Source organism: Nicotiana tabacum, chromosome 12 (genome assembly GCF_000715075.1).
Source record: "Nicotiana tabacum cultivar K326 chromosome 12, ASM71507v2, whole genome shotgun sequence".
Taxonomy (NCBI): domain Eukaryota; kingdom Viridiplantae; phylum Streptophyta; class Magnoliopsida; order Solanales; family Solanaceae; genus Nicotiana; species Nicotiana tabacum.
Window position 1 is genome coordinate 78,847,508 of NC_134091.1, and position 19,471 is coordinate 78,866,978.

The 19,471-nt window shown below is 39.9% G+C and overlaps 2 protein-coding genes across 2 annotated transcripts; one reads left to right on the forward strand and one right to left on the reverse strand.

The window, feature by feature from the left end:
- Window positions 1-10,775: 10,775 nt before the first annotated feature.
- Window positions 10,776-11,337, reverse strand: LOC107785639 (uncharacterized). Its single transcript, XM_075227388.1, has 2 exons — window positions 10,882-11,337; window positions 10,776-10,826 (listed from the first exon to the last, which is right to left on the reverse strand). The coding sequence occupies exons 1-2, from the start codon at window positions 11,335-11,337 to the stop codon at window positions 10,776-10,778; spliced, it is 507 nt and encodes a 168-aa protein (XP_075083489.1).
- Window positions 11,338-12,629: 1,292 nt separating this feature from the next.
- Window positions 12,630-17,201, forward strand: LOC107785642 (endoglucanase 5-like). Its single transcript, XM_016606989.2, has 11 exons — window positions 12,630-12,992; window positions 13,594-13,806; window positions 14,540-14,740; window positions 14,943-15,029; window positions 15,124-15,288; window positions 15,443-15,566; window positions 15,669-15,832; window positions 15,994-16,321; window positions 16,408-16,452; window positions 16,547-16,621; window positions 16,741-17,201. The coding sequence occupies exons 1-11, from the start codon at window positions 12,789-12,791 to the stop codon at window positions 17,028-17,030; spliced, it is 1,896 nt and encodes a 631-aa protein (XP_016462475.1). The 5' UTR covers window positions 12,630-12,788; the 3' UTR covers window positions 17,031-17,201.
- Window positions 17,202-19,471: the final 2,270 nt, after the last annotated feature.

Here is a 19,471-nt window from a genome sequence, read left to right on the forward strand (position 1 = left end):
GATCAATATCTCCTGCTGTGAAACCACTCGCATCCATTTAAAGATGCAGCGCCCCCGACAAAAGGGACGTTAGTACCGTCGAATAGTACTAGTATGAAAACTAAATACCAATTTAAGAATTCAGAAATACAAGATGAATATGATAAACCGGTGCGGCAATAGTATAATATAGATAACCATTTAAACCAGAGCAAGCTTATTAAGAGCTATCAATAACATTTATAGGATTTAAGATGAGATCCTCTGTAACCATCTTCACACAAAGCGGCCCCGCCGCCTCACCCGATATATGCAGGTGGAGGTGTATGTACAATACCACAACTCTATTCAAGCAGCCCTGCCGCCTCACCCCAATGTGTGTGGGTGGATGTATAACCACAGTACCAAGAACCTACACAAGTGGCTATGTCGCCTCACCCCAATGTTTGCAGGTGGAAATGCATCAACGATACCAATACCAACACAAAGCGGCTATGCCGCCTCACCCTAATGTATGCGGGTAGAAATGCATCAACGATACCAATACCAACACAAAGCGGCTATGCCGCCTTACCCCAATGTATGCGGGTGGAAATGCATCAACGATACCAATACCAACACAAAGCGACTATGCCGCCTCACCCCAATGTATGCGGGTGGAAATGCATCAACGATACCAATACCAATATATGTGGGTGGTGGTGCCACAACAATACCAAAACTATACACAAAGTGGTCGTACCGCCTCACCCCAATATATGCGGGTGGAGGTGCAGTCCCACAATACCATAATCCCTACACAAAGCGGTCATGCCGTCTCACCCCAATATATGCGGGTGGAGGTGTATCAAAATCCAAATCTCTACACAACTTGGCATAATAACTTTCACATAAATCACGACTTGAAATTATAACATGTGGATACACAATCCATAGTTTGAAATACATACTCAATTTATAATGCAATATGATAAGAGCATTTGAAACACAAATTGAACATATATCTTTATCACAAAACTTATCGGAATACTCGGTTTGTAATCAACATCTTGGAACTTACAAGGATAATGGGAATTCCAATTCTTAAAGAAGAGTTTAGCCAACATACCTCAATTGAGCTTCCTTAAACTCTAAAACGTTCCGGAATTCTTAGCAACTTCAATCAATTTTAGAAATATAACAAATTGAACCAAAATTAGGAAGATGATTATGGTTCTAGCTCGTTTGAGCATTTTATCAAATACTAGGTGTGCATTAATGTTTCAAAGCCCTTTTATGGAGGATTCCATCATCCCACAATCCAATCTTTACCATTCCTAGCTCAACAATCTTCCTACACCCTTTGATAACACATGCATGTAAGATAAATAACTCTCACGCCCAAAACTTATCTTGCTAATTACCCATTTTCAGAAAATTTCGAAATTAGGGTTTAGGGTGTAGAATCTTACCTCTAGAATGAAGACCTAGTGAGCTTCCCTTCTTAATCTTCCAAAACTTGAGCAAGAATTGAAGAACAATTATTGAAGAACACCTTCTCACTCTAGGGCTCTCTCTCTCACTCTAAAATGTCAGATTATAGTTCAAAAAAGACCCAAAGAGTATTTTTAACGAAGTAGGGTCGGGTTTTAAAAACCCAAAAATGGAGTTCCGGAACGGTTTTGCAGTCGCATATGCGACCACATAGTGGTTATGCGGACCGTATATCGGTCGCATAATTGCTGACAAAATGATCAAAAATCTGTCTGTGTATGCGATCACTATACGGTCCGCATAACTGTTATGCGGTCCGCATAACTGTTATGCGGTCGCATAATGCATCGCATAACAGTTATGCGGTCTCATAGTCGACCGCATAGCTGCTGCCAGATTTGGCCCTCTCCTGCTCACTTCTGCGGCTATTATGCGCCCCATAGAGTGATTATGCGGTCGCATAATGGACCGCATAAACGCGCTTTTCCGCCAAAAATTTTTCTTTACTTTCCGGTACATTGTTCAACCCAAAAAGTCCGATCCGCGGCGAGCTTTAATTTCTATAATCCTCAACACGTAAGCCTAGTCCGGCAACATGAAATATTATTTTCTTTGCAAATTTTACCGGGCTTTATACCTAAGTACTTCAAATTTTTCCGGGGTGTTACATGTTGTTCTTATTGTATAACTCTGGTTGTTGTTGTTGGTCTATGGTATTAGAGTAGGACCTTGTTACAGGGGAGATGCTGCCCAAATTTACATAAACGAGCTACTAGTTTAAGTTGCGGACTTAGCCTTTACTTAGCACTGATTTTGAATCTCCTTATGCTATGGTAGATTCTGTTGAGTTGTTTGAAGAATTGCTTGGAAGGTATTAAGGACTCAACAGGGTTAAGGTATGTTAAGGCTAAACCTTTCCTTTATTTTGGCATGATCCCGTAACCACATGTGTTTGATAACAAGACATAAAGAGAAGTTCATATTCCTGAATTTATGTACATTATCCTAATCTCACAAGTTATCATATTCTCCCTTATCGGGACTTTATATTATGTTAAGTATTGACTTCTTCCAGTTAATAAAGCAAAGGGTATATATATATATATATATATAGTATTACAGTATTTTCACCACCATCGAGCTATAATCGGTTAGCAGGCCCCTATTGGGCAACCTCTGATCAGATGGTAAGTTACATACCGAGCCTACTATGGCCGAGCGCCTATGAGCGAGCCCAGAATGGCCAAGATACAGAGCCTAGTATGGCGGAGCGCCTATGAGCGAGCCTACTACGGCAGAGCAGTTATACATATCGAGCCTTATAGGGCCGTACATCTATTTTACTTACTATATTGAGAGAGTTGAATCAGTATCAGCAGGTAAGTATATCTTCAGATCATCTCTAACTTCTAGTTACTTTCAATTATTATATTATCAGTTCAATTTTAGCTTTCAATTATTCTGTTGCCTTACATACTCGGTACATTATTTCGTACTGACGTCCCTTTTGCTGGTGTCGCGCCCCGTTTTCTCATGAAAGCAGGCTTTAACGTGTGACAACTCTCTTAAATGGGTATTAAAAAAGAAGAGTCGCCCCCTAACGATTTTAAAGGTGCATTAGGGAACCTATTTGCAAATAATTCTGATTTGACTAATCTGTGCCACTAAATATCGGGTAAGGGCTCAAGTTACCTCAAAGACAAGGTGTTAGGCACTCTTCGAGGTTCATAACTATGGGTCCCGGCTGAAGTTTACACTATGCGGATTATCGAATTACAATTGTCCTAAGCGATCATATAAGTGAAGGAAGACATGGAATTCAAAGGTTCTATTATGAACACATGCAAAGAAAATAGGGCAATAATTAGACTATATCAATACAAGTCTTTAGAGGTTACAAGGTACAACTATTCTATAGTTGATGACTAAGTGTGAATAGCAAACATATAAAGGGGGACCGAGGAGGGGGGTCCTAGGTTTTTTAGCCTAAAGAATCACCCCGTGCAACATAAATAATACTTCGTAACTCCCTTAAGGTAGGGGTTGCTCATATTATTCAGCGGGCACAGACTATCATCTCCTGCTACCCGATTATTATGTTAAAGTTGTTTACTTAAAGGCGCTCTAATTCATTTCTAAGCTGTGTCCTATGCGTGCACTACCCGTCTCATGCCTATGGTCCAGGAGGCTTTGGACCTACTATTAGGTGATTCTAGACTCTATTTAAGAAGCTCAAAAGTGATAAAACTAATGCACATTCAAAACATATAAGACTACACATAATTAACACATAAGGGCTCAAGTTTGCCTCCTCATATAGACACAAATACACACAGGCAGTTATGAACTTATGCTAACGGCGTTCAGATTATTAGGCAGGCAACAATATATAGGCAGGCTTGGAGTCAAGGTATATTAAATCGTTCAAGACCTATAGGCATGATTTCTATGCGATTGAACAATTCGAAAGTTGACGAGTCCTATAAGAAGTATTTCGAGGCAGATCATCTTGACAAAGCGGTTGATTTTAACATATAATTCAATTAAATATCATATAGGCATAATTTTTAGGCGAGTGACAGCACCCTATAGACATGATCTCTACACATTTTATGTTTGGGTAGTGAGGCATTAGAAACGTAGAATTACTCATTTTTGTCCCTATAGGCATGCTTTTTAGACGAACTATGTAATAAGAAGAGAACAACAACAACATCAGTTTTTAATTAATCAATTCGAGATCCTATAGATATGGTATCTAGATGAGTCACATGATTGAAAGAAGTACAATAAAGCATGCATTTCCAGTCATTGCATTGAGCTCCTATAGGCATGATATCTAAGCGCAACAAGTCCAATTTCAGACCTTATAGGCATACTTACTAAAGCAAGTTAAAGATTTATATTAACCCTAGGTCATGCTTTCTAAGTAAATAGACAAGTTAATCGACACGTTGTGCAGATAATTCCCAAAGGTGGGATATGGAAAGCAAATAAACAATTAAAGCCCTATAGACATGCTTTCTACCCATTCATGCGAAGATAGAGCATCCCATCCCCCAGCTTTCACTAATCTCCAGTTGTTATTTATTACAAGTTATTACAGGACCAAGTGGAAGAATACATGCTTCAAATATGACCAAATTATAAGCTGAAACAAATACAGACCCAATAAGCAGTTACAGGCCCAAAGAAAATAACCCAGTGACACTTCTGGGTCTTTAGCAGCCCCATGCATTGCACAAACAGCAGACTCAAATCCCAGGCTCACCCAAGGCATCAAAGTGTGCCAGTTACAAGGTATAAATCCAACGACACACATGGATCAAAACCAGGCCCAAATGGATGACTTACTTATCCATCCGGATGCCAAGCTTAACCATACAAGTAACAAACTACACATTAGATTAATTAAACAGCCTTTTGAAGTCTACACATTGAATTCTCAAAGCTGTATCTAACAGCAGTTTTCACTAAAGCGTATTGATAAGTTCATAAGGCATACATAAGGCAGGTTCATGCTTGCATTCTTTGAGAACAAAGCTAAGGTGACAGGATTGACAACACGAGATAGCATACTACTTCAAGTAGAGTTTCAAAGCAAACATGGTCCAGAATTAGCATAAAGAACTTAGTCATGAGATTTTAACATGAGAGTCTAATAGAATCATGGACAGAAAGCCAACAGAGTATAGCCCTCACATAAGGATGTATAACATCAGAAACTAATGAAAATAGCATAACCAAACAAATTGGTGGACAGGGTCTACAAACAAACGTTAATTTGAATATGTTAAGTACCAGTCATAGCACAAGAGGCTTAAGCAACACCAGAACTTAGTAGGCAAGGATACATAAAAAACTAGACTATCAGATTACACATAAGAGAAAAGCTGGATGTTGCACTTTCACCTTGTAAACCATAGGTAGTACTAGACAGCATGGGATTAAGTCAGGCAGGGAACACACCTTAAAATTCACAATTAGCAGGGCAATACGTTTGGCTAAGAACTAACTCTAGTAGGGTATTAAGTACACATATTTGTGAGTTTATCTTTGTGTTCTAATTACTATTGGATCATTCACAAATGAGTTGATTTATCATAAAGATACAGAACAAGGCAGGGAGATAAACTCAAGGTGAGTGGCAAGTATAAACATTCAATGGCAGGTATAAACATTCAAATACACAAAACATACTAGGCTGGGCATGCTTAAGGTAGTGATAATCATTCATGCTGAACACATACACTAGGCATATATCAGAGTTAGAAGTTGGACAAGTTCAGATGCTAGAAAAGTTTTGAGTCATAAAATGACAAGGGTAACACAGTAGCATATAGATTCACAAAGTTTAAGTGATATAGATGTATAAAACACGAACACAACGAGAGGGAATGAAATTGACAGAGCCAAAGACACATACCAGTTGCAAATTAACAAACGGGTAAACAAGAAGAATAAGTCCAACAATACTTCAATCGTTAACAGTAGCAAGAACCGTAGAACCCAAGACTCAGTATGTCAGTGTTCCCAAGGGTATCAGATAAACCCCAGGCAGTGCTCGCACTAAGAAGGCCAGTTAATCAAAATCCGGTGGCCTTGGCTTTCAGCCGACCAAGAGCCAAGAGTGCAGAAAGTATAGAAGAATCAGAGTAGTGGTAACAGTAGTTAAGTAATGAAAAACAATTTTACCTCAAAGGGGAACATGTAAGGGGGTTTATATAGTAGCAAAATCAAACACATAAACAAGGAAAACAATCAATTAAATATAAAAAAGGGAAAAAAAAGCAAGCGAAATTGATTCATAATCAATTTAAGAGAAATCAGGCGAACACTAGTTTAAGACGGAGAATAAAAATAGTAAAAGATCTAACTAAATCGGACCCATATGGCCTGGTAGTGAGTGTATCGAGTTAGAAACATAAAGATAGTACAAAATCAAAATTGAACGAACACCTAATGACTCATCTTCCATGAATAATCGAGTACAAAATACTGTAACGTTGAGAAAATAGTAAGAACCATCGTGTGAGCAAAAAAGAAAATGGGATATGGAAGATTTTTCATGTGATATCGGATTAGGGCTGGGGTTTGAATGAGGGTGGATAGGGTTTCTCAGAGAAAGGGGAGAGAATGAGGGGATTTGGGGACAGCTGTCTCAGGAATGGGCGTTAGGGTTTGGGTGAGTGTAATTAAAACGGGGGAATGGGGTTATGGGTCGTTGTTCATTTGAGATCAACGGCCAAGATTAGAGGAGAAGCAGGGCGGGTCAAATGAACGGGTTGCATCCGGGTTGGGTTAATGGAGTCGTTTGGTTGGGGCCGCTGAAGAGTGAAAATGGAGTGGGCTAGTTGTTTGGGCCTGATTTTGGTCCGAAAATTAGCCCTATATTAGGCTAAGAATTAAATACACGAAAATTATTTAAAATAATTTATAAAAGGTAATTCATAAAAAATAAAAATATGACTTATGAAGTAAAATAATTAAAAATAATAGCTTAACATTATAAAAATTTAAAAATATTATTTTGGTTAAACAATGAAATTATGTATAGAATATAGGCTATTATTGTAAAATTATGTAAATAGCTCAAAAATACAAATGTAATTATATGAAATAAAGTAAAAATATTATAAAATATGTATGCGAGTATAAACAATAGATTTGGATGATTAAGTCATCACAAAATAATTTGAAGGAGTAACGAATAAATATTTGAATAATTTAAATTCAAGAAAATTAATTTTAAAGCCTCAAAAATTATGAAAAAATTACAGAAAGTACTTATATGACTCTTGGAAATTGGTGATGATGCAAGAATGATATTTTGAAAGTATATATAAAAATATGAGGGCAAAATTGGGTATCAACAGCTGGGGACGCAGCATTTCATGCGTGTAGGTCTTGATAGACAACTGGATAGACCTTCCCAGTAGACAGAGTCAAACATCAGCTCGGTTGGTAAGCTCCACTTCCTCGGAGTTACCAGGTCTAGACCTCGGAGTCTATTTTATATATACAGGTTTGATGGGTAGGTCAAGGCCCTATCCCGACCACAATACAATTTTGTTATCTCTAGAGGCTTGTAGACGAGTCCTGTATATTTTGTATGTTAGTATTGTGGCCTTGCTAGCCCTGTGTGCATGTTCAGTTTGGTATTGCTGGTTGTAAACGTTCATAGCGGCCTCGTCGGCCTGCATAGTTATGTATTTGAGATTTTGAGTATGTTTACCCCTCAGATGAGAGAGACGTTATTTTGAGATGATTTAGAATATGGCCTCATCGGCCTAAGTTGAGGGTTACCCCTCCAGAGTTCATAGTTACAGAGTGATACGCTCGGGCCGAGTATGGCATCGGGTGCCGGCCACACCTCTTCAAGTTTGGGGCGTGACAACCTTTGCTTTCAAGAAAATGGCATTTGTCTTTGTAATGCATTGGCCACTTTCGAGATGTGCATGATGGCCATTTTCACTGATATGGTGGAAACATTTGTAGAAATCTTCATAGATGATTTTTCAATCTTCGGGTCTTCTTATGATGATTGTTTGAAGAATCTGGGCAAGGTGTTGGCACATTGTGAAGAAACAAATTTGGTGCTAAATTGGGAAAAATGCCTTATGGTTCAAGAGGGCATCATTTTGGGTCATAGAATATCGAAGAGCGGAATTGAAGTTGATAAGGCGAAGGTGGTGGCAGTTGCAAAATTACCTCCACCCATCTATGTGAAGGGTGTCCGGAGTTTCTTAGAACACACATGTTTTAATAGACGCTTTATTAATGTTTTTCCTAAAATTGCTACTCCATTATGCAGGTTGCTCGAAAAGGATGTGACTTTCAATTTTGATGAAGCCTGCCTGAAGGTATTCGAGGAGCTCAAGGAGAAGTTGGTCGCTGCCCCCATCATTGTGGCACTAGATTGGTCATGTGTGATGCAAGTGACCATGCTATTGCAGCAGTGCTAGGCCAGAGGAAGGACAAGATGTTTTTCTCCATATACTATGCAAGTAAGACTCTTAATGATGTGTAACTCAATTACATCACTACTGAGAAGGAGTTGTTGGCAGTTGTATGGGCCTTTGAGAAATTTCAGGCTTACTTGGTGGGAACAAAAGTCATAGTCCACACCGATCATGCAGTCATCAGGTATCTATTTTTGAAAAAAGAATCCAAGGCTAGATTGATGCGCTGGATTTTGTTGTTGCAGGAATTTGATGTAGAAATACGAGATCGGAAGGGCACAGAAAACTAAGTGGTTGACCACCTGTCGCGGCTGGAAAATCATGAGCACGTGGAGGAAGGTGGACAAATTAAGGAGACATTTCCAAATGAACAACTTTTTGCCATCACCCATGACCCTGCCCCATGGTACGCATACTATGTGAATTATATTGTGAGTGGGGTTCTTCTTATTGAAATACAATCTGAGGCTAGTAAGAGGTTTTTGCATGATGTAAACTTTTACTACTGGGATGAGCCATTCTTGTACATACAGTGTGCTGATCAGTTGATGAGGAGGTGCATTCCGGAAAAAGAGGTGGAACTAGTGTTATATATTGGCATGCCTTGCCTTATGGGGGACATCATGGATGCGATAGGATTGCTGCAAAGGTCTTGGAGTCGAGGTTCTATTGGCCAACATTGTTCAAGGATGCCCATGCATTTGTTAAGAAGTATGACTAGTGTCAGAGAACAGGAACAATCACGAGGAGGCATGAGATGCCTTTGAACAATAAGGTAGAGATTTTTGATGTGTGGGGCATAGACTTCATGGGACCATTCCCATTGTCTATAGAAAATAAGTATATTTTGCTAGCGATGGACTATGTATCAAAATAGGTGGAGGTTGTTGCATTGCCAACCACTGATGCCAAGGTGGTAGCCGCTTTTGTGAAGAAGAATACATTCTCGAGGTTTGGGACCCCATGTGCCTTGATTAGTGATGAAGGGACACATTTCTGCAATCGGTTGTTGAATAACCTTCTAGCCAAATATGGGGTCCACCATAGAGTTGCCACGACATATCATCCACAAACAAGTGGACAAGATGAAGTGTCCAACAGAGAAATAAAGCAGATACTAGAGAAGACAGTGAGTATGAACAGGAAAGATAGGGCTGCAAAGCTAGATGATGCCTTGTGGGCATATAGAACTGCATACAAAACACCAATTGGAGCGTCTCTGTAAAAGCTTGTGTATGGGAAGACATGTCACTTGACGGTTGAACTTAAACATAAGTCGTGTTGGGCGGTCAAGAAGTTGAATATGGACTTGGAGGTGGCGGGCGAGAAGAGGCTCTTGCAGTTGAATGAGTTAGATGAATTCATGCTGCACTCCTATGAAAATGCTAAGCTTTGCAAGGAGAAAACTAAAAGATGGCATAACAGGCATATCAAGCCCCGTCACTTTGAACCAGGCAAAAAGGTACTATTGTTCAATTCCAGACTCAAGCTATTTCCTAGGAAGTTAAAATCAAGGTGGTCAGGTCCATTTGAGGTGGTGAGAGTCACCCCATATGGTGCAATCGAGTTGTACACTGTAAAATAAGGAATTTTTTTTGGTGAACGGGAAAAGAGTCCAACACTATTGGGGAGGTGTCATTGATCGTCAGAAGTCCAAAGTAATACTCGCTGATGAGTAAGCGTGGCTCTACGCCGTGCCGCGACGTAAAATCAGGCACTTGTTGGGAGAAAACTCAGCCTGTATTTTTTTATTTTATTTTTATAGTGTCACGTTTTGTTTTTATTTTGTTTTGCAGATTAGGGGAAGTTTGAGTACCCGAAGTTGAAGTTGAGGAGCATGCTTGAGCTTAAGTGTGGGGTCGTTCCGATCCTTAATATTGAGGATCATATTGCTAGCTAGGCCCTAGAGGGTCTCAGGGAGTGTTTCTCATCCTTAAAGGGAAGGAACATGTGACATAGCAATTATAGGAACCGATGCCTGCTCCTGAATCAAACGAAATCGACAAAGGGGAGGAGCCGTCGGTTCCTATAATTTCTATGTCGCATGTTCTTTCCCTTTACTGCTGGAAACGGAGATCGCATTCATCTCCCTTGCCGCCGGTTGATCCCCTCTTATTTGTTTAATTCCCTCTGGAGTTGGGAATTTCAGAAGTTGATGGTATGTTGATGGCACAACCTTCATCTTATGTAGCCACAGTCTGCCAAGAATAATTTTGTAGCCTATGTCGTCATCTACTACTTCAAACAAGGTAGTCTTCATAACCCCTTCGGCGTTTGTGAGCAGCAGGATCTCCCCTTAGGTTGTCACACTTATTAAGTTGAACCCAACGAGGAGCTTTGTGCCCGGAATAATGCTTCCGGTTAGCTTGGCTTATTCCAGCACTCTCCATTGAATGATATTGGCTGAACTTGCTGGGTCCACCAAAACACGTTTAATTTTAAAATCTAAAACATTAAGAGAAATTACCAGGGCATCATTGTGCGGTAGTAGGAGTCCATTAATGTCCTCCTCTATGAAAGTGATATCACCCTCGGCGACTTCCCGGAGTCTCTTGCTATGAGTCACTAATACCTTTGTCTTTTTTGCTGTTGAAAAGGTTACACCATTAATCTCGTTCCCCCCACCGAAAATCATGTTAATCGTTAGTCGAGGAGGATCTTCTCCTATCTTCAAGGGCTCTGTAATATCCCAGTTGCGGCCGTAGTTATTTTTAGCCCGGTCCCTTAAGAACTCTCTAAGATGGCCATTTTTCAGCAATGTCTCCACCTCCTCGCGCAGGTGCCGGCAGTCCCCAGTCCGATGGCCGTTAGTCCCATTATACTCGCACCATAGATTAGGATCCCTCTTACTGGGATCGGATCTCATCGGCCTCGGGATTCGTGCTTCCTTAATATTCCTCATCGTCGATACCAGCTCCACCATGCTGACATTGAAATTATACTCGGGCAATCTGGGATATGTGGAATCCCGGGAGCCTGATATCTCTTTGTCCTGCAATGATCTATTATTCCGGCCACGGTCAGTTCTCCTATCGGTAGCGAACCTGTCCGCCAACCGAAAACCTCTGTCGCGTCCTTCGCCCCTTTTGTAGAGTAAAAACCAGCCCTTAGAAGATCAGAGATCTGTGTCAAAATCGTCCTTCGACTTATCCTTGTTCTTTTCTCGATCCCGACCCTTGGTTGATGCTAGGAAATCGAGCTGGTCATCTTCTATTCTTATCTTTGATTCGTAGCGGTTGTGGACATCTGCCTATGTAGTTGGCTAGAACTCGAGCAAGCTTTCTTTCAGTTTCCGGAAAGCATCGGAGCTCCTCGGCTTCAACCCCTTAGTAAATGCCTCATCTGCCCATTCATCTAGCACGGCCGGTAGTAGCATCCTTTCCTTCTGAAACCTGGTCACGAACTCTCGCAGCAATTCAGACTCTCCTTGCGCAATGGTGAATATGTCGATAGTGGAACCGGCATGGGCCTTGATGAAAGAGTCCGCGAGCTCCGCTCCATCAGTGCTTGCTCCAGTGGTTATCAATGTATGTTTAGATTAATTACACGTGTCCATATGAATCTTCAAAGGATGAGGTTGTTTTTGTCAATTCTCTATTATTATGCTTATATTTCCGTTGGTAGTAAGTTATAACCCAAAAAGTCGATTAATACTAGTACTTTACAGTATCAATATAATAAGCAATTAAACATATATAAAGATAACATTGACAAATAAAACCAAGCTCAAAAACTATGTAATAATTACTCTATTTTCTGAATAAATAAAATATATTCACCCGATTATGAAATAAATAAGCAATTTAACAGATATAATGTAGCTAGTGGGTATCATCTTTCATAGATTTTAGGTTTTTTTTTTTCAATTCTTATTATCAACGGAAATATAAGTATAATAATAGTGACTTAACAAAAACAATCTCATCCTTTGAAGATTCACATGGACACGTGTAATTAATCTAAACATGCATTGATAACTACTGGAGCAAGCACTAATGGAGCGGAGCCGCTCCCACCTAACAATCCTCAAAATGTCAGCTTTATAAGGTAAGTAAAGCACAAAAATAAAGTCAAATACAAATAATCGTTTAAAAAGATTCCACATTATCTTTGATAGAGGTGAGACGCGCGTACAAATCCTCACAAGGCGTCAATCATGTAATGAGGGTATAAGGCAAGAAGACGTGGGGAGCTTAAACCTCGATATTAGTCTACGAACGTGTAGGCTACCACCTTAATGCACATTAGTAATTATAGAAACGAAACCCCATTTCTATATATATATATATCCATGCACATCCTTCTTTCTATATTATCTTCTTTGTTCTAATTCCTTTCTTAGAGAAAGAAGAAATAAGAAAAAGAAGAAGAAGAATGGGAATATCATCAAAGTTACAAGTTATTGGTTTGTTGTTAGTTGGCCTACTGGCTTTGCAGGCAGGGGCTAATTTTGATTATGGAGATGCCATGGACAAGACTTTGCTCTTCTTTGAGGCACAGAGGTCTGGAAAATTGCCTCCACATCAACGTGTCAAATGGCGCGGCGATTCTGGACTCAAGGATGGTTTTCTCCAAGGGGCAAGTCCATCTTTCTCTCTTTGCTTTTATGGTGTTTTTCGTAGGAAAGAACAAGTACTTAGAGCTAGTGGTGGAGCCAAATATTTTATTAAGGAGAGTCAAAATATAAAAAAGTAAACACATGAAGAAATAAATAAGATTCAACATGTAGTACATACACATAATTCTTTCATCTAGCTAGATAATATAATTTTTCGGTAAAGGGGTGTCAACAAAGTTGACTTTGCCAAAGCTTACAGTCGCTCTAATGTTTATTAATAGTGAACCTGAAGTATTTTTAAATGATGAATATAGGTTATGGATTTCTTTCTATATTTTAGAGGGAAGCATGCATAGCTAGAAATTAGATAAAGATTTGGAAGAAATTGAGTATATGATGGGCGAAATTTGTCAATATTGTAGTAATATTTATGGGTGTCAAGGGGCGGATATACCTTGACACAAGCGATGTCACATGACACAACTAAAATATTGCGTATAAATATAGCAAATAACACCACTTGTTATTATATTCATTTTTTTACTTTTTCAAATAACATCGCTTACAAAAAGTTTGTAGTACACTGTATACCGCTGATGGTTGAAATGGGAATGCATGCAGGTGAACTTGGTAGGAGGGTACTATGATGCAGGAGATCATGTAAAGTTTGGATTGCCAATGGCATTCAGTTTGACAATGCTAGCATGGAGTGCTGTTGACTACAGCAAGGAAATTGTAAAACTTAATCAGATGGGCAATACCTTGGCTGCCATTAAGTGGGGTACTGATTATTTCATCAAAGCACATACTCAGCCAAATGTTCTCTGGGCTCAGGTAATTGCATGAACTCTTCTTCTCTACGTCAACTACATTCAATTGCTTGTTCTCTATGTTGGTAGATAGAGTTAGTTGCAATAGTTTGGTCACCTGCATCATGAAGAACTGGACTTTCTATAGCTAATTAGCAATAACATGCTACCATGGCCAAACGGTTAATTGATGAAGTGGATGAAAAATCATGGGAGATTAAGATTCAAATCCTAACAAAGATATAAAAAAAAATGCTATTGATCTCTTTCTATTGAGGTGTGTACAAGTTGACTCCGATATCACTTATGAAATTATTAAAAAAAAATGGTTACGCCTGTCACCTAATCAAGGGAATTTTAATTTTTGGCATTCAATTGTACATCACCTACACATAACATCATGTTCATTTGACCGAGGCGTATCTTATTTGACATTGCAAGTTTTCATATTCTTGGCAGGTAAAGATTAACTTCAGGAAGAGAAATAAGGACGAATTTGTTAAACCACAACTATGTATCACAAAACGTCTTTAGAATTTTTTTTTTTTCAAATCCATATTATTTGAAACTTCTCTAAATGATCTGAATGTCTCAAGATGCCTTATAGCTTATTATTAATTGACTTTCTTTTGTATTTAAAGAAGAGATGAATGTTTAAAAATTTTGTAGTCCACTTTCATTAAGAGGGTAATAGGTAAACTGTAAAATCCTCGAATAATGAGATGTTAAAGTATTAGTTTCCTTGGCCAAAATTTCAGGTGGGAGATGGAGAATCTGATCATTATTGTTGGGAGAGAGCAGAAGACATGACAACCCCAAGAACTGCTTATAAACTTGATCCCAACCACCCTGGTTCTGACCTTGCTGCTGAAACTGCTGCTGCTTTGGCTGTTGCCGCTCTTGCATTCAAGCCTTATGACTCTTCCTACTCTGCCCTCCTTTTAGTGCACGCGAAACAGGTAACATCCTATGTGTGTTAGCGGTAAATGTCAGAAATTTTGCCAAAGGTCTTCAAGATTAAATAATATATTTGTAAAAAGTAATATTTGACCAACCTTTGCCGGCTAATAGCTTTGCCCTTGTGTGTGTATAAAGAGAGGATCTCTTGCATTCTTGTTTTAGCAAGGCTAAATTTAACTGGAAATTCTGAAAATGTTGCAGCTATTCTCATTTGCGGATACCTTCAGAGGTTTGTATGATGATTCCATCCCAAATGCTCAAGCATTCTACACATCATCTGGTTATTCGGTTAGTGATCATTTTTGTTACATGTTACTCGGAGACAATTCCCTGCCACTAGTTTTGGCTTAGTTTGCTTAAATCAACTTTCTTCATGGTGTAGGATGAGCTTCTTTGGGCTGCTGCCTGGCTCTATCGAGCAACTAAGGATGTGTACTATTTAAAATATGTGGTGGACAATGCGGTATCTTTGGGTGGAACTGGATGGGCAGTCAGGGAATTTTCTTGGGACAATAAATATGCTGGTGTTCAAATCCTTCTTACCAAGGTAATTAAAATAGTTAGAGATGTCCTAATTTCAAGAACAAAAATAAATATACTTTTAGAATTTGTTGTAACAGAGAATTTAGTTATTCGAGTATTAGGTCTTGCAATTTTGCATGTGGAATGTCTGATGAGATGTTGGTTTGATTACTTTGTAGATTCTCCTAGATGGAGATGGTGGATCATACACTCCAACACTAAAACAGTACAAGGCTAAAGCAGATTACTTTACCTGTGCTTGTTTGCAGAAAAATGATGGGTATAATGTAGTCCTGACTCCTGGTCAGTACACCTTGATAGAATTTCCCCAAAACTGTACTTTAAAATTATGTCTAAATGCTGATTAGTTAGTAAACATTTGTTTGTCCCGATAATGTTTTCCAGGAGGCCTGATTTATATTCGCGAATGGAATAATCTGCAATACGCTTCATCAGCCGCTTTCCTACTTGCCGTGTACTCCGATTATCTTTCTGAGAGAAAGGCTGTATTAACATGTCCGGAAGGTCAAGTTCGGCCATCAGATGTCCTTTCCTTTGCTAAATCACAGGTATGTACATTTCATCAGCTGGCCCTCTACTATTTTTAAAAAAGAAAAAGGAACTATTTCAAGGGTGTTGATAATGTGATAGTGATAGTTGTGATGACAAGAGATTTTTGATTTGATGGTTCTCACTAATTTAACCTATTTTGTTATCCGGCATGTTGCAGGCTGATTACATTCTTGGTAAAAATCCCAAGGCTATTAGCTACTTGGTTGGTTATGGACAAAACTACCCAATCCATGTTCACCACAGAGGCGCCTCCATTGCCCCTGTCTCAGTCCTTCATTCTGCTGTTAGTTGTATAGAAGGATTTGAGACTTGGTATCGCCGCCCTCAGGCAAATCCCAACATTATATATGGTGGCCTTGTGGGAGGTCCAAGCAAAATCGACGACTTCAGTGATGACAGGTCCAACTACGAACAAACCGAGCCAACATTATCCGGTTCAGCTCCTCTTGTAGGACTCTTCTGCAAATTGCAGTCCCTCTCTGCAGGTAAACCTTTATAAAATTGCAAGCTCTATTTAAGATTTTCAATAATGTCTTGCCATCTAATTAGTAGTTTCGGCTTTAAATTTCAGGTTCTTATCATCATAGATTACCAACACCTTACCAGAAGCCTCCAGGTTTGTAATTATTCTTTACAGCATTTGAAAAACTGAAATGAAGTTTCACACAACTATTGAAAACTTAAAACAATTTGGCCTTCGTATTCCGCAGTTTTCTATCACCCACAAACAGCAGCTCCCTACCATAAAGCTCCAGAATCATCAAACCCCTACAATAAAGCTCCAGGTTTGTTCCAACAATAATTTGACATTGCACTTTCATGTTTCTTCTTGTACTAGAAATTCACATTGCAATGAATGTTTATATACATTATTTAGAAAATAAAAAAGTAACATTTCTTGCAGGTGACCCGATCAAGTTTTTGCACTCAATAATTTCAACATGGACAATAGGACCAACAACTTACTACAAGCACAAGGTGGTGGTGAAGAACATATCTCAAAAGCCAATCACAAATCTCAAGTTAACGGTTGAAAACCTTTCAGGATCATTGTGGGGGCTCAGTCCATGCCTAGAGAAGAACACCTACGAGCTTCCTCAGTGGATTAAAATACTATCACCTGGTTCAGAACTCATTTTTGTATATGTTCAAGGAGGTGCCCAAGCCAGGGTTTCAACTAAGAGCTACCACTAATTGAAAGATGATCGGGGAAAACCAATTATTATCCAATTTTCTAGAGGCTCTAATTTTTTACCAAGATATTTTCCCTTTTCTTTTTTCATGTTTGAACCATTGACAATTGTAACATGGTAATGAGAATGCTATTATGAGATCAATGAACTTTGTGAATTATTATTGGTTTAATATTCATTTTCCTTTTCTTTCTCTTGACTTGTATCAAGCAAATGCATTTACTTAAGTTTCTACCACGACAAAAGTTATTGTTTATCTATATCTAAGAGGTGCACAGAGGATTCTATCTCAGTGGTAAGATCCAAGCCTGAACATCTAGGTATACAGTTCGGCTCATGTGTGCATCACGAGTGTTTATGCTGGGAGGCCTATTAGCGGAGTAGGCCAGCTGATGCTGCACCACTTTCATGGCACGAGTTCTCTGTTTTTTTTTGGAGAAGTTTGTGCCACCGACCCACAGGGAGGAGTTGCATAGACAGCTTGAGCAGCTACGCTAGGAGGGTATGTCTGTGACCCAGTATGAGATGAGATTTTCAGAGTTGGTTCGTCACGCGATCTGGTTGGTTCCCACAGAGAAGGAGAGGATTAGGAGGTTCATTAATGGCCTCAAATGTGGACTGCACTTTGTTATGACTCGAGAGAATGTATCAGGTGCTAGGTTTGACAAGGTGGTTGATATTGCTCAGCGACTAGAGCTGGTTAGCGGTGTTTCTTATGGGGGCAATCCCACCACAGCAGGGGTCGTCCTTATAGGCCCGCTCAGATGGCTCATCCGGTTCATCGTGGTGCATCAGTTAGCCATGGTTCATACAGTGCTTGTCCGAGTTAGTCATCTCTCAGTGCCCTCCCAGCTCAGAGTTCATCTCGTGCTCTATCAGTTTAGGATTCATCTGTTCCAAGCCCCTCTAGTAGTTATTCTGGTTCTCGGGGTCCTCTTTAGTACTTGTCGTCATTGTTAGAGCGGGGTTGCTTTGATTGTGGAGAGTTTGGTCATGTGAAGAGGCATTGTCCCCGCCTTTTGGGAGGTCCAGTTCAGCAGAGAAATCAGGCGGTGACTTCCGCACCATTTACTTCACCCCGCTCAGCTAGCTCGGGGTGGGGCTCAGGCAGCTAGAGGTTACCCTAGAGGGGAAGGCCGATCAGGTGGCGGTCAGACTCGATTCTATGCTATTCCTGCCAGGCCAAAGGCCGTTGCTTCAGACATAGTGATCACAGGTATTGTCTCAGTATGCCACAGAGATGCTTCTATATTATTTGACCCTGGTTCCACTTATTCGTATCTATCATCATATTTTGCTCGTTATTTGGATATGCCCCGTGAGTCCTTAGTTTTACTTGTTCGTGTATCTACGCCGGTGGGTGATACTATTATTGTGGACCGTGTGTATCGGTCGTGTGTGGTGACTATTGGGGGATTGGAGACTAGAGTTGATCTCTTATTGCTTAGTATGGATGATTTCAACGTGATTTTGGGTATGGATTGGTTGTCCCCATGTCATGCTATTCTGGATTGTCACGCTAAGACCGTGACGTTGGTGATGTCGGGATTGCCAAGGATAGAGTGGAGAGGTTCTCTAGATTATGTTTCTAGCAGGGTGATTTCTTATCTGAAGGCCCAACGGATGGTTGGGAAGGGGTGTCTGACATATTTGGACTTTGTGAGGGACGTTGGTGCTGATACTCCTACTATTGATTCTGTTCCGGTAGTACGAGACTTTCTGATTGTGTTTCCTGCAGACCTATCGGGCATGCTACCCGACAGAGATATTGATTTTGGTATTGACTTGGTGCAGGGCACTCAGCCCATTTCTATTCCTCCGTATTGTATGACACCAGCAGAGTTGAATGATTTGAAAGAGCAGCTTTAGGAGCTTCTTGATAAGGGGTTTGTTAGGCCTAGTGTGTCACCTTGGGGTGCACCGGTTCTGTTTGTGAAGAAGGAGGATGGTACTATACGGATGTGCATCGACTATAGGCAGTTGAACAAAGTTACAATTAAGAACAAGTATCCTTTGCCGCGCATTGATGGTCTATTTGTCCAGCTTCAGGGAGTGAAAGTGTTCTATAAGATTGATTTAAGCTTTGGGTATCACCAGTAGAAGATTCACTCGGATATTCTGAAGTCGACATTCAGGACCAGCTATGGTCACTATGAGTTCCTTGTGATATCTTTTGGGCTGACCAACGGCCCAGCAACATTCATGCATCTTATGAATAGTGTATTCCAGCCGTATCTTGATTCGTTTGTCATAGTATTTATTGATGATATCCTGGTGTACTCACGTAGCTAAGAGGAGCATGCACAACATTTGAGATTATACTACAGTGGTTGAGGGAGGAGAAGCTTTATGCCAAGTTCTCCAAGTATGAGTTTTGGCTCAGTTCGATGGCGTTCTTGGGGCATGTGGTGTCCAGTGAGGGGATTAAGGTGGATCCAAAGA

Excerpts from the sequence above, each read along its gene's own strand:
- LOC107785642 (XM_016606989.2), top strand. The coding sequence starts at position 12,789 with ATGGGAATATCATCAAAGTTACAAGTTATTGGTTTGTTGTTAGTTGGC. Across the intron at positions 15,289-15,442 it reads TTCAAATCCTTCTTACCAAG|ATTCTCCTAGATGGAGATGG; the intron begins GTAATTAAAATA and ends ATTACTTTGTAG. Across the intron at positions 15,567-15,668 it reads TAATGTAGTCCTGACTCCTG|GAGGCCTGATTTATATTCGC; the intron begins GTCAGTACACCT and ends AATGTTTTCCAG.
- LOC107785639 (XM_075227388.1), bottom strand. The coding sequence starts at position 11,337 with ATGGTGGAGCTGGTATCGACGATGAGGAATATTAAGGAAGCACGAATC. Across the intron at positions 10,827-10,881 it reads TACCGCACAATGATGCCCTG|CAAGTTCAGCCAATATCATT; the intron begins GTAATTTCTCTT and ends TGGTGGACCCAG.